At 44.3% G+C, this 15,415-nt stretch overlaps 1 protein-coding gene across 1 annotated transcript in view; it reads left to right on the top strand.

Moving 5' to 3' along the window:
• Positions 1-3,298: 3,298 nt before the first annotated feature.
• Positions 3,299-15,415, top strand: part of nxph2a (neurexophilin 2a) — a 65,967-nt gene continuing 53,850 nt past the window's right edge. The window contains exon 1 of the mRNA XM_060928906.1: positions 3,299-3,357. Within this exon, the coding sequence (XP_060784889.1) occupies positions 3,313-3,357 (45 nt within the window). The 5' untranslated portion in view covers positions 3,299-3,312. The remainder of the gene's footprint in view (positions 3,358-15,415) is intronic.

Genomic DNA, 15,415 nt, shown 5'->3' with positions numbered 1-15,415 from the left:
GGAAGGAGTCTCCAGTGTCAGTGCTTCATAACAGTCAGAGGTGAAGCTGTAACTTTAATGTTTCTGACATTTTCAGGACAGAGGAGTTTACATTTTATGCTTGTCGAATGCAACTATAAATGGATAAAACCTAATATATGTCATGTTTAATCAATTCTAAATTGTAATGTTTGGCAAATCACTGTTCCATAACAAGAACATATCCCTTGGGGACATGCTGATGTATGAAAATAATGAACTTCAGGGTGGTAAGCGCAGCTCACCATCATTACACCAACACATTTTTTATTATTATTATTTTACTGTAACAGCATGACAGACACAGTTTTTATTTTTTACTTATATAGTCAGTGTGTAAATGCACTGTAAAGTGAATGTAGTTATTAGGACAGAAGCATCAGGTCCAATCTGGCAACCTGGGATTGAGGTTTGTAAAGAGTTAAACACTTGAACAGTGCTGCTGAGCTCCAGATCTGCTCTGTGAGTAGAAGACTTCATAGAGGGAAGCTTGCGGCTCTCCACCGAGCATCACCAGAGCGCTCACAGCAGATCATGGCACTTTTTCACCAAGGATTCATTCAGGAACAGTAAAGAGAACTCTCATCACATCCACATCACCTCGCATCACAGCACATCCTCAGTGCTCTGGATGAGCAGACTTCTGCAAAATGCCACCACGCTGAAACTCAGTCAGCTGACGAAAGACAGCCTGTCACTGTCACAGGGCTTTACTCATCCTCAGCACCGAGAAGTCTTGTGCAATCTGTGTGAGGGGTCAGGAACACTTTTCTAACGTTTTTCCCTGCTCTAAAGGTGAGTTCTGCTTTACATCACACCTGATACACAGCTACAGGAGAGATTTATGCTCTCTCAGAAGTGTTGTGCATTTTAATTTCTTACATGGCTTCTGGTTTTAAATTCTGTTTACACTCTTCAGTTTAATATTTATTCTTCATGTACTGTATTTCTTAGATTATTATAATTCATATATATACAGATTATATTTCTCTTACACACCTGATACAACAGCAGTGGCCCAAAGATTTTCTTTCAAAATTTGACATGACCACATCAGACTATTATTATTATTATTATTATTATTATTAGTCATAGGCATTTCAGGTGTTTAAGCATGTAGACATGCTCAAGTTTCACTCAAAATACCTTGCATGCATTCATGTTTGTTTTAATCCTGTCCATATTTAGTTTAGTTTGCTAATTTTTTTTTTTGAGGAAGCCTTAACTGCAGATGAATGAGGGACCTGGTGTTTTATTTGTCTTTTTAAATTCCTTTGTTCTTACATTATCACCAAAGCTGCATTGCTTTAAGACGTACACATTTATGTCTTGTTGATTTTGTGTGTGTGTGTGTGTGTGTGTGTGTGTGAGTGAGAGAGAGAGAGAGAGAGAGAGAGAGAGAGAGTGTAGCGTGTCCAACAAAAATTTGTATGACTGCTAATTTTCTAATCTGTTTTTTTTTTTTTTTCTGGTGCCGGGACATTCCAGACTTTAATGTGTTTTTTTTTTTTTTTTAATGGTTTGTTGATTTCATTTAGAGTCTGCTGTGACATAATTCTACTATCATGATTTTTTTGTATAAAAATAGCAGTACTGAAGAGTTTCACAAATGTGAAGATTTGAAGATTTATGATTTACTTTACCTTTTATGCCCTTATATATTATGTGTGTGTAAGATAAGCGGGTGGCTTAAATGCATTTTATTTGAGTAGTTATTAATTTAATCTGCGGTGCATTAAGACATTTAAGAGTGCATGTTTTTATATCACTTGTGAGATGGCTATGAATGTGTTTCGCTTATTTGACAGAAATGTATTGTCTGTATTTGGACGTTTCAGTGTTTTGTTTTGTTCATGAATGCAGCAGATTTGCATTATTTGTTTGACCATGTTAAGCAATGCCTCAAATATGTCAGATGAAAAGCTTCATAAACTACTGAAGTCATATTTCCTGGGAAAGAAGGAAAGTTATTCTTCTGAGGTAGTATCACTATTTTGTGAACTTTCCTACATCTGAAAGCCTTAAGTCTCTTCAGGGAGAGAGAGCCGTATAGTCTGGATTATTTAATGGATTGTTGAATCTTGGGGCTGATTTTATTGCTTGCCTTGGAATGTTGACATACTCTGATTTGCTATAATACAAAAGATAATGATATAGTAAGTAATAAACCAGGAAGCTGATACATTATGTTTTTGAACATACAGCACATTCATAATGAACATGAATATTTCAGTATTTTCATGGAAAAAACAGCATGTCTGTACAATATATTTAATTTCATGCTTTCAGTATTCTTATTTGTTTATTTATTTTAATAATTATATATTTAAATATGTTTATATATTTAAAAATGTATACAATTATATAGCAATTTATTTATTAATTTACCCACCAGAATTTTATATTTTTATTCAGAAAATAGTTATAAACAAGGATGCTTAAAATGTGTTTAAAACATTGTGTTTTAAATGTTTCTTTCATTTAAAAACACATTTTTTTTGTTATTTAAGCTTCAGAGCTTGAAGAACATTTCAGAATATCATCCATGCAGGAATATTTTAATTTTATTTCATATTTACTTCATAAACTCCATCTGTATGCCTGAAGTGTTATTTTACATGCTTATTTTATTTTTTAATGCTCATTAATTCTGCTGTATTTGTTCTTGCAGTAAGTACACACACTTCAGGAGAATTCACTGTGTCTGAGTGTTGCAGTGTGTTACTGGTGAATAAACCTGATTGTGTGATGTCCTGTATGTATGGCATGAGGATTTACATGCATTAGGATCCTTCCTTTGTCCTGCATGTGTTCATATGATGTGGTTTTATGAATGGAAATACTGATTGTTGCGTTTTCCTGTCACACTTAGAAAACCTGTGCAGTGTGTGGAGAGTCAGTGCTTAATGCTTTATCAACTCACACTATTTTTTTTAAGATTTCATCCCGATGCTTAAAAGAAAATTCTATTCTTTTTCAACAAATTTAGAGAAACTACAGTACTTTTAATCTGAACGTTTCAGGAATGTGAGTGTTTTACTGTTAACAATGTTTTACAATCAGTCCGATTGATTATATTTGTGTGTTAATATGTTGAATAAACTTTAAGTTCCAGTACGGGAGTGTGTCAGTGTTTTAATAATTTTATTAGTGTAGATTTTTTCCTACAATCAGTTATATTCTCCCTTTTTCTGTGCAGATCATTCCAACCATGGCGTTTCCTAACGGGTATGTAAGAGATCTGGATTTTCTCCTCCTCGTCTAAGACTGTGGAGAAAAGCAAAAGCATCCAAGATGCGAAAAATCCAAACCATCGTGCTGCTGCTGTGTTTGCACAAAGTGAGTGCACGGTTACAAATTCTGTGTATTATTGAAGCTATTTTTTATTTATTTATTTATTTTACATTTTGGCTCTATATTGAAAAACAATGTTTTTTTTATTCCTTTATGACTTACAATGTGACAGTGATAATTAGTTGAAAATATGTGAAATATCACTTTATAGATGCTAATGATAATTAGCGACTAATTAGGCAGACAGTCATGGTGGATCGTAGTCTCAGTACAGTTGAAAGACCTTGGTTTTATTGGAGCATGCAGTGAGGACGATGCCATGGTCTAAATTAACACGCAGAATGCAATTAAATTTCTTAATTGTATCTAAATGAGGCATGTCCTACTGAGTTTAACAGTGACGGGGTAAAATAAAGTGTCTTTTATTAGTCAGTAAAATGTATATTTTTTCCTTAGGTGCTGTTTAAAAAACAGAAATATATCTATTTATTTAATAGTTTATTTGGTTAAACTGTTTTTTTTTTTTGGTCCATCCTTATCCCGCTTTCACATTTCATCCTCATCCCATATTTTTACATTCCATTGGAACCATCCTCATCACCCTTTGAGGACAAAACTATCCTCAACCCCTTTTGCACATATATACCCTTTCTCGCAGTACACTGCCATTCCATTCCTCTGTCCGAATGGAAATCAACATAGACATTTTCAATCAGTATAAACAAAAGAATTATGTTACTGCCACAAGTTTTTAATAAGACATTGTCCTGTGGGTAGAGAACACTGTAGGGTTTCTGTATGTAGAGCATCGTGACTCTATTACCCGTTTTTGACCCACAGGAAAAGGGGTCTTGAACTGATTCTGTTTTGGATTCTTTGACCCTTGGTGTCAGCTGGTGAATCAGACCACATTTCTAGCAGTTTTAAGAGGAACCGTTGTAATCAAGGATGCGTCATCAACAGAAGGTGTTGCACAATGAACAACAGAAGTAAACAGTAGTAGCAAGATGGTAGACTGCATTTATCACCTGCAAGCTTTTGTTCTGTTATTGCATACATTTGTTTACATATAAAAAACAAGCAGGGGCCAACCATTAATGATAAGATGATGAAGAAACTCTCCAAACTAATGACATCATCATGGTTTGCAATGAAAAAAACAACAATCTTTTGGTCCCAGCAGGGAACAAACTTTTCAGGTTGTGAACCAATTTAATTTTGGTTGAAACACTCCGAATGGTTCAAAATTTGGAGCACAAACCAGAACAGAACCCGTTCCCTGTTGGTGGAAAAGGGGTATGTGTTTAGCTGCTGGTGAGCAGGGTGATGGGTATAGGGAGGGGGAGGGGTGTGAGCCACCTTCTAGGCAAACAATTCACACCTCCCCATGATAACATTTGGTACCAGCTTGTAGTATCTGACCAGGTGGGTGGAGCACAGAAGCACAGCAGGCCAGTACTGAGTTCTCAAAACTCTTTTATTTTCCACTTTTCAGCGCTACACATTCGCTTGTACACACACAAGTGTTCAGGTTGGGGGAGAGCTCCCCTCCTCTGCTCTCCCTCTCCTCTTTATAGGGCACGGTCACTCGGGAAGACACAAACACAGGTTAATTCCTATCAGGTGCAGTGATTCCACCACTTACCTTCCCTGACTCCGCCCTCCATTCACAAACTGACGCTTGACCACGGCCCCGCTGCCACATACCCCCACCGCCTGGCTCCCCAGCCTGTAGCCGACTCCCCTCCCCCCCTTGATGGGAGAGGAAATCCACCACGACCATCTGCGCCCCTGGCCTGTGGACCACCTCGAACTTAAACGGCTGGAGTGCCAGATACCAACGGGTGATCCGCGCGTTGGCATCTGTCATGCAGTAGACACGTGGTCTGAACAGAGGGTGAAAGGGCACCCCAGCAGGTAGTAGCGGAGGGCGAGGACCACTCACTTGATGGTGAGGCATTCCTTTTCGATTGTGCGGTACCTGCCCTCACGCACCAACAGCTTCTGGCTGATATACAGCACTGGACGTTCCTCCCCCTCCATCTCCTGGGACAGAACAGCCCCAGCCCCCTGTCCGACACGTCTGTCTGCAAAATAAAGGGGAGAGAAAAGTCAGGGGAGTGTAACAGTGGCCCCACACACAGTGCAGCCTTTACCTCAGAGAAGGCCCGCTGGCATTGCTCCGTCCACTGGACCGGATCTGGTGCTCCCTTTTTAGTGAGATCAGTCAGTGGGCTGGTGATGTCTGAATAATTAGGTATAAACCTACGATAGTAGCCAGCCAGCCCCAGGAACTGTCTCACCCCTTTTTTGGTCTTGGGCCTCAGGCAGGCTGCAATCGCTGCTGTCTTATTAATTTGGGGATGCACCTGCCCATTGCCCAAGTGGAAACCCAGATACCGTACTTCCACCCGCCCAATCGCACACTTCTTCAGGTTGGCGGTGAGACCCGCTCACCTCAGCGACCTAAGGATGGCCCTTAGGTGTTCTAAGTGCTGCGGCCAGTCATTACTGTAAATAATGATATCATCTAAGTAGGCGGCCATGTAGGTGGCGTGGGGGCAGAGGACACTATCCATAAGCCACTGGACCGTAGCAGGCACCCCAAACAGCCCAAAAGGAAGTGTGACAAACTGGTGTAAGCCAAACAGTGTGGAAAAGGCCGTTTTCTCTTGGGATAGCGGAGTCAAGGGGCTCTGCCAATATCCCTTTGTCAAATCCAGTGTCGAATAAAAATGAGCCATGCCTAGTCGATTGAGCAACTCGTCAATATGAGGCATTGGGTACGCATCGAATTTAGACACCGCATTGACTTTTCTATAGTCCACACAGAACCGGACCGACCCATCGGCCTTGGGAACCAAGACCACCAGGCTGCTCCAGTCACTGTGGGACTCCTTGATGATGCCCATTTCGAGCGTGGCTTCAAGTTCTTCCTGAACCACCTTTTTTTTTGTGTTGGGGCAGTCTGTAAGGGCAGCTGCACACTACTACCTCCGGGGGCATCTCAATGTGGTGGTCTATGAGGTGGGTGCAGCCGGGCAGGGGCGAGAACATGTCAGAAAATTCTGTCTGCAACTGGGTGACCTCCGTGAGCTGGGTCGGGGAGAGGTGGTCTCCACAGGGGACCGGAGCGGTGGGCAATGTCAATTTTCTTTTTTGAACCTCCAGTCCCAGCGCCGTCTTCTCCGGAACCACTGACACCAATGCCATGGGGACCTTCTCGTTCCAAAGTTTTAGCAGATTAAGGTGGTAAATTGGTAACGCCCCACCCCTGTCCATTCGCCTCACCTCATAGTCGACGTCCCTGACTTGCTGTGTGACCTCAAAGGGTCCTTGCCACCTGGTGATCAATTTGGAGCTCGACGTGGGCAACAACATGAGTACTTTATCTCCCAGTGTGAATTCCCTAAGGCGCGTGCCCCTGTCGTACAGATGGACTTGACGTTCTTGGGCCTGCCGCAAATTCTCCTGGGTTAGGTGCATGAGTGTGTGGAGTTTGGCATGCAGGTCAATAACATATTGAATTTTGTTTTTACTGGTTGAAGGTCCCTCCTCCCAATTTTCACATAGCACATCCAGAATGCCACGTGGCTTATACCCGTATAATAATTTGAACAGAGAGAACCTCCTGGAGGCTTGTGGGACCTCTTGCACTGCGAACAACAGGGGCTTGAGCCATTTATCCCAGTTGCGTGCGACTTCGCTTACAAATTTTCTAATTATGTTCTTGAGGGTGCGATTAAACCGTTCAACTAAGCCATCCGTTTGTGGGTGATAAACGCTGGTGCGGATAGGCTTAATTCCCGGTAACCCATACAGGTCGTGCAGTGTGCATGACATAAACGTAGTGCCTTGATCAGTCAGAATCTCTTTGGGGATTCCGACTTGGGACATGATGTGGAAGAGCGCTTCTGCAATACTATGTGCTAAGATATTGTGAAGAGGCACTGCTTCCGGATATCGCATTGCATAGTCCACCAGAACTAAAATAAAGTGATATCCTCGTGTTGACCAATCTAATGGCCCGACGAGATCCATCCCAATTCTTTTGAACGGGGTCTCGATTAATGGAAGAGGGCGCAAAGGCTCTTTTGGAATGGCCTTGGGATTTACTAACTGGCATTCCCGGCACGCCGTACACCACCTATGGACATCGCCGTGAATCCCTGGCCAATAGAACTGGGCCATTATTTGGGCTAGTGTCTTATCCTGCCCCAAGTGTCTGGCCATGGGATTAAAGTGAGCTGCCTGGAATATAAATTCCCAGCAGCTCTTTGGGATTAAAAGTTCTATTATTGATTCTTTAGTCTGAGTGTCCTGCATCACTTGGTATAATCTATCCTTAATAATGGAAAAATAGGGGAAGGACGGGGTGGTGTTTGGCTGGAGAGTTTGACCATCGATTACTCTCACTTGGTCAAACACATGCCGCAGAGTCCCGTCTTGCGACTGCTCTAACGGGAAATCCGCAAGGGAATCCCTGAGAGAGGGAGGAGGAGCAGGCTGCTCCTCACTCTGATGCGGTGATGATGTAGACGGCTCTGTGACAGCTGCTCCCGCCAATGCCACTCCGGGACCTTCCCCCGCTAAACTATGGCAGGCCCCACTCTTCACTAAATGTGTTATTAATTCCTGAAATCCTGGCCAATCAGTCCCCAGAATTATCGAGTGGGTAAGGTGAGGATTACCAGCCGCCTTTACTCGAAATTTTTCCCCTCAAAATAGAATGTGGTTGGACACTAAAGGGTAGTTGTGAACATCCCCGTGCACACACAACACCTTCACCAATTGTGCTCTTCCCAATGCCTCGTCTTGCACCAGGCTTTGGTGGATTGAGATCTGATTACAGCCGGAGTCCACCAAAGCCTGATACGTATCACCTTGGATACTCACCGGTATGCAATACGCTCTGGCCCGATCAAGGGCGGTCCCTGGTGCACTGGGGATCCAGACCACCGCGCCCACCTCCATTGCCGAGCACTGATGCTGGAGGTGCCCCATTTCCCCGCAGCGCCAGCATACCGGCCCAGGCTCTCTCTCTCTCTGCACCGGTGTTCCGGACATCACTCACCTGAGGGGGAGAAGACACAGCCAAGGAAGTAGGAAATGGTAGGGCACCGTGGGGGCGGCGGGCCGGCTGGGGTGGAGCTGGCCCCCGCCTCCGCGGTGGGGGAATGGGGTGAGGATGAGGAACAGAGAGAGAGAGAGAGAGAGAGAGAGAGGGGAGAAGGGGAGACACACTGTCCTGCCATCAGAACAGCCGCCATATGGTCCTCTGCCAGCTCGATGGCCTGATCCAGCGATGCCGAGCGATGGCACTGGACCCACTCCGCTGTTCCTTCTGGAAGTCGGGTGACAAATTATTCCAGCACCACCAGGTCGATGATTCCCTCGGTGTCATGGTTGTCGGCCCTCAGCCACCGCCGGCAGGCGTCCTGGAGCTGCTGGCCAAACGTGAACGGCCGGCCTCCTCCAGGTGCAGCACATGGAAGCGCTGCCGTTGCTGTTCCAGGGTGCGACCCACATGTTGGAGGACGGCCCTGCGGAGGTCTACGTAGACCAGCCAGCTGTCGGCGGGGAGCTGTAGCGCTGCCAGCTGCTCCTCGCCCGTTAGCAGGGGGAGGAGGCGCGCCACGCACTGTTCCACCAGCCAACCCCACACCTCTGCTGCCTGCTCGAAAAGAGCGAGGAAGGCTTCGGGGTCGTCATGCGGCCCCATCTTCGTTAGGGTGAGGCGGGGAGGGTCCGCGGCAGTGGTGATCGTGGACCCTGCCGACGCGAGCAGGTGCCAGAACGCCTGGCGATCTTCCTGTTGCGCCAGCACCAGGGCTTCAAACTGTTGTTCCTGCTCCTTCCAGAGGGCAATCAGCGCCTGGTGCTGGCTCTGTTGGGCCGTGGCGAAGGCATGGACCAGGTCCTTGAAGGGGGAGGACTCCATGTGGCTGTTCCCTTCTGCACTCCGTCCTGGGTTCGGCACCACTGTAGTATCTGACCACGTGGGTGGAGCACAGAAGCACGGCAGGCCAGTACCGAGTTCTCAAAACTCTTTTATTTTCCCCTTTTCAGTGCTACACATTCGCTCGTACACACACAAGTGTTCGAACTTGGGTGGCACGGTGGTGTAGTGGTTAGCACGGTCGCCTCACAGCAAGAAGGTTCTGGGTTCGAACCCAGTGGCCGGTGAGGGCCTTTCTGTGTGGAGTTTGCATGTTCTCCCTGTGTCTGTGTGGGTTTCCTCCAGGTGCTCTGGTTTCCCCCACAATTCAAAGACATGCAGTTAGATTGACATGGGGCGGCCTTGGGCTGAGGTGCCCTTGAGCATGGTACCGAATCCCTGACTGCTCCCCGGGTGCTCTGGTGTGGCTGCCCACTGCTCTGGGTGCATGCGTGTGTTCACTGCTTCAGATGGGTTAAATGCAGAGGATGAATTTCACTGTGCTTGAAGTGTGCATGTGACAAAGGTTTCTTAGGTTGGGGGAGAGCTCCCCTCCTCTGCTCTCCCTCTCCTCTTTATAGGGCGCGGTCACTGGGAAAGACACACAAACACAGGTTAATTCCCATCAGGTGCAGTGATTCTATCACTTACCTTCCCTGACTCCACCCTCCATTCACAGACTGATGCTTGACCACACCCTCGCTGCCACACAGCTAAAACAGACAGCACCACTAAAGCTTTTTTAAATAGTAAAACACTGTATACAACTGCCACAATAAAATTATAACATGTAAACCTAGTAGGCTCGGTAAAACAACAACAAAAATAAGAAATACTTAAGAAAAACTGCAAATTCCTAAAGTCCTGAGTGACACAAATAAATTCAGTCCTGAACATGGCCATGCCCAAAACAGATGTAAATTGTATTTTTTGGCAAAAGAGAGTTCAGTGTGCCATTATCATCCCTCTTTCACCTTTTGAAGGGTCTGTCCTCATCCCTATTCCTCACTCTGAAGGAAGCTATTCTGTTCTGTCTTCCACACTGACAGCAGAGCAGCTCAGATCAACAGATATCAGACAACCAGATCATCCTTCTCTGAGACTCCAATGGGCCTACCTTTATTCCACCCATCGTCATTCCTCTTTCACATTCAGAAAGGTCCATACTCATGCATCTCACCCTGAAAGGTCCATCTTCATGCCTGTTTCACAATCTGAAGGGTCCATACTCCTCCCTCTTGCACATATATAAAGGTCCTTTTTCCTCTCTTCCACTTTGGCAGGTCCATCCTCAAGCTTCTTTGATGATCTGAAAGGTCCATTGTTAACCCTTGCACTATTTGAACAGTTTGTTTTTATGCATCTCTTGGACTTTTAAGGATTCTTCCTTATCCTCCTCACATACTCAAAGACCATCCTCATCCTTCTCTCACACTTTGAAGGGTCCATCTTTATCCTTCAGTCACAATATGGATGGATCACCCACATCCCTCCTTCTGTGTCTAAAGAGTCCATCCTTATCTTTCTTGCAATCTGAGGGGTCCATGCTCATCCTTCTCTCTCAGTATGCAGAGTCCATCCCCATAGTTCACTAGCAAACTGAAGCGTTTGTCCTCATCTCTGTCTCATAATCTGAAATGCCCATCCTCTTCCCTCTCTCACAATCTCAAGTGTTCATCCTCTTTTACACGTTGAATGGTCTATCCTCATCCCTGTCTCACATTCAAAGGTTCATGATCATGCCTCTCTCACTCTGAAGGATCCATCCTCATGCTTGTTTTGTAAACTGAAAGGTCCACCTTCATCCCTGATTCACAGTCTGAAGGGTCCATCCTCTGCCTTCTCTTGCAATGTAAAAAGTTCATCCTCATTCCTTTTCTTATGCACCAAACTCTGAGGATACTCTCTTCAGTAGGACCATTTTCATCCCTCTTTCATCTTTATAGGGGCTGTTCCCATCCCTCTTCTGCTCTCTTAATGAATCATCCTCATTTCACTTCCCTACCACACTTATAAATGGTAGTCATCATCTTTCTTTCATAATCTTTCTTCAATACAAACCATCTTTATCACTCCTTTCACTCCAGTGTGTCCTTCTCATCCCTGTTCCATACTCAGATGGGTCATCTTTTTCCTTCACCAAAGGGACCAACCTTCCTCATGTTTCTTCCAAACTCTGAAGGGACCATCCAAATCTCTTTTCCACACTCCTAAAGGAACTATTCTCATCCTTCTTCCACACTCCAAAGGGACCATGCCCGTGCCTCTTCTGTATTCACAAGGGACCATCCTCATCCCTCTTCCATGCTCCAAAAGAGACCAGTGTCCTTATTATCCCCCTTATTCCCCAAAGAGGACTTCCAGCTGGCCATTATTTCTGGATGGATCCTCAAGGGGGGACAAACATCTGCTGAGAGACATCAATGCATGCACACTTTCACACACTGATATGCAAACAGTCACATGCATAATAGCACAGACATACACACACCCACACACACAAACCCTCATTTAGACAAACAATTTGCAGTCACATGAATGTGATGTTGCAGAGAAACCACAAAACTCTGCAAATACTTCTGTTCTGAAGACGTCACAAAACTTAAAGTTCCAGCTTCACCTCTGATTGTTATAAAGCGCTGAAACTGAAGACTCCTTCCAGAAATGTGACATAAACATCTCCTTCCAGAAAACCACCATATTGATAATTATACACATCTTTTAAACTATTTATGTGGAGCTTCCGCTGTCCCGAGAGTGCATTAATATAAACCTGTGATTTGCAGCTGCGCTACTGTCAGAAAATTAATATGACCAATCAGAATCCAGAATAGTGCTGGGTTATAAAGAAACATTAAGAAAATACAAATAGATATAAATAGTAAAACTCAGATTTTTTTTTCTGTAACATGATTATATTAAGATTTTGATCTGGACGACATCATGGTCATGAAATGCTGCCTGATTTTTACCTGTATTCTTTCACTAGGATGTGAAGCTCCACCTCTGATGCGCTGTCTCTCAGTCTCACACACACACACACACACACACACTGTACATTTTACCAGTGTAATAAATGGTCCAGTGTCAGGATTAAAGGGAATGCTTTAATCTCATGGCTCTCATAACGCCGGCCTGATTGATTAGGGTTTTTTTTTCCAGGAAGCTTATGTCAACAAGGGAAAAATAAACCTAATCCTTCTTCAGAGCTTGCCATCCTTGTAAGGTTTTCCCGCCATGCCACTTTATCATGGCGCTGAATTCCAGAGCTGTTGGGTGCCGATAAGAGGCTCACTGCTTTTCACACACTCGTCCCGCTGGACAATATGACGCTTGTGTGTATTCTTCAAATTCGGAGTGTTTCCATCAAAAAGTCCGCTTGCTGGATTTGCTTTTTTTTGTGAAACAAACTCAAAACCTACAAACTGAAGCAAAGGAACAGGACTAGAAAAAAAACAGGAAAGAAAATCAAGAGTGAAATTGTTGAAAGTGTAGGCAGGAGCCCATACAGTTCTCTGGGAAAGAGTACACACGGATTTAGAAGTATGTGTGTATACGTGAGTGTGCTGTTCTACAGTGGCATTATCAGTGCACAGCTTTGTACACTACTGATGTGTATCTGCTCTGATATTGAGTCCATTGCGAATTGCCAGAGGCTTCAATAATCCCTCCTAAACGATGTTGACTGTGACATTTACTGTCTCATATATTGACGCTTTACAGTCTGAAGGTATACATTTTCTCCCCATCAAATACCCTCCACTTTCCCAAATCCATCCCAAGACATCCCACTATTCCATCACCATCGTGTATACTCCAATAATTCCACTCTGATCCATTTCTTATAGTAAACACTCCTGGTTATTGGGTTTCCTGCTAGCGCTATACCAATGCTAGCACTCACACACACAGTCACTAACTGTGACGCCATTGTCATGTGACGACTGTAATATGTGATATATAAAATCAAGGCCCTATGTCAGTGTTAATAAGACTTTCTTCCATTAATTAAACCTAAAAAATTAGTTGAATTTATACAATCCAACTTGTAATTCATACAGAATGTTGTGAATGGTTAAGGACAGCGTGGAAACTTTTTTTTTTTTTAAGCTCGTGAACTTGTTCATGGTGGTGTAGTGGTTAGCGCTGTCGCCTCACAGCAAGAAGGTCCTGGGTTCGAGCCCCGTGGCCGGCGAGGGCCTTTCTGTGTGGAGTTTGCATGTTCTCCCCGTGTCTGCGTGGGTTTCCTCCGGGTGCTCCGGTTTCCCCCACAGTCCAAAGACATGCAGGTTAGGTTAACTGGTGACTCTAAATTGAGCGTAGGTGTGAATGTGAGTGTGAATGGTTGTCTGTGTCTATGTGTCAGCCCTGTGATGACCTGGCGACTTGTCCAGGGTGAACCCTGCCTTTCGCCCGTAGTCAGCTGGGATAGGCTCCAGCTTGCCTGCGACCCTGTAGAACAGGATTAAGCGGCTACAGATAATGAGATGAGATGAACTTGTTCATGAAATTGTTAATGACTGATCAGCATTTAACTCTTTTCACCAGAGGCCAAAAATGGACTTTGAGCCTGTTTTCTGCAGGCCTATGTTCAGTGTTGAATTAATTTTGTGATGTCACACTCCAAAGTAGTGGTTCATGGTTCATATGAAAGGAGACACTAAGGGCTTTAAGAATTTGCAGTTTTTCATAATTATATTTTTTACCTAGCATATTAGCTTTAAATTTTATATTTATATTGTGCCAGTTACTGGTGCATCTCAAACAATTAGAATATCATGAAAAAGTTCATTTTTTTCATAATTTAATTCAAAAAAGTAAACTTTCATATATTCTACATTCATTACATGTATAGTGAAATATTTCTTTTTTTTATTTTGATGATTATGGCTTATAGCTCATGAAAATCAGGAATCCAGGATCTCAAATTATTAGAATATTTCCTAAGATCAATCAAGAAAGGATTTACAATACAGAAATGTCCAACTTCTGAAAAATCTGTTCATTTAAACACTCAGTACTCAGTTGGGGCTCCTTTACCACGAATTACTGCATCAGTGGGGCGTGGCATGGAGGCGATCAGCCTGTGGCACTGCTGAGGTGTTATTGAAGCCCAGGTTACATTGATAGTGGTCCTTCAGCTCGTCTGTATTTTTGGGTCAGGTGTTTCTCATCTTCCTCTTGACAATCGCCCATAGATTCTCTCTGGGCTTCAGGTCAGGCGAGTTGGCCGGCCAATCAAGCGCAGTAATATCAGGGTCAGCAAACCATTTGTTAGTAGTTTGGCACTGTAGGCAGGTGCTCAGTCCTACTGGAAAAGGAAATCAGCACCTCCATAAAGCTTGTCAGCAGATGGAAGCATGAAGTGCTCTAAAATCTCCTGGTAGACGCTGCATTGACTTTAGACTTGATAAAACACAGTGGACCAACACCAGCAGATGACATGGCACCCCAAATCATCACAGACTGCAGAAACTTCACACTGGACTTCAAACTCTTTGGATTCTGTGCCTCTCCACTCTTCCTCCAGACTCTAGGACCTTGATTTCCAAATGAAATGCAAAATTTACTTTCATCTGAAAAGAGAACTTTGGACCACTGAGCAACAGCCCAGTTCTTTCTGTCCTTAGCCCAGGTAAAACGCTTCTGATGTTGTCTCTGGTTCAGGAGGGGCTTGATATTAGGAATGTGATAGTTGTATCCCCTTTCCTGAAGACATCTGTGCGTGGTGGCTCTTGATGCACTGACACCAGCCTCAGTCCACTCCTTGTGAGGCTCTCCCAAGTTCTTGAATTGACTTTTCTTGACAATCCTCTCAAAGCTGTGCTCATCCCTGTTGCTTGTGCACCTTTTCCAGCCAGCCTTTTCAGCAATGACCTTCTGTGGTTTACCCTTCTTGTGGTAGGAGTCGATGATCATCTTCTAGACAACTGTTGAGTCAGCAGTCTTCCCCATGATTGTGGTTGTGTGGACTAAATTAGCCTGAGACATACACAGGATTGGGGCGGCACGGTGGTGTAGTGGTTAGCGCTGTCGCCTCACAGCAAGAAGGTCCGGGTTCGAGCCCCGTGGCCGGCGAAGGTCTTTCTGTGCGGAGTTTGCATGTTCTCCCCGTGTCCGCGTGGGTTTCCTCTGGGTGCTCCGGTTTCCCCCACAGTCCAAAGA

This window comes from Neoarius graeffei, chromosome 9, assembly GCF_027579695.1.
Source record: "Neoarius graeffei isolate fNeoGra1 chromosome 9, fNeoGra1.pri, whole genome shotgun sequence".
Taxonomy (NCBI): domain Eukaryota; kingdom Metazoa; phylum Chordata; class Actinopteri; order Siluriformes; family Ariidae; genus Neoarius; species Neoarius graeffei.
Note: the sequence above shows the minus strand (reverse complement) of the source record. Positions and strands in the feature narration are given on the sequence as shown.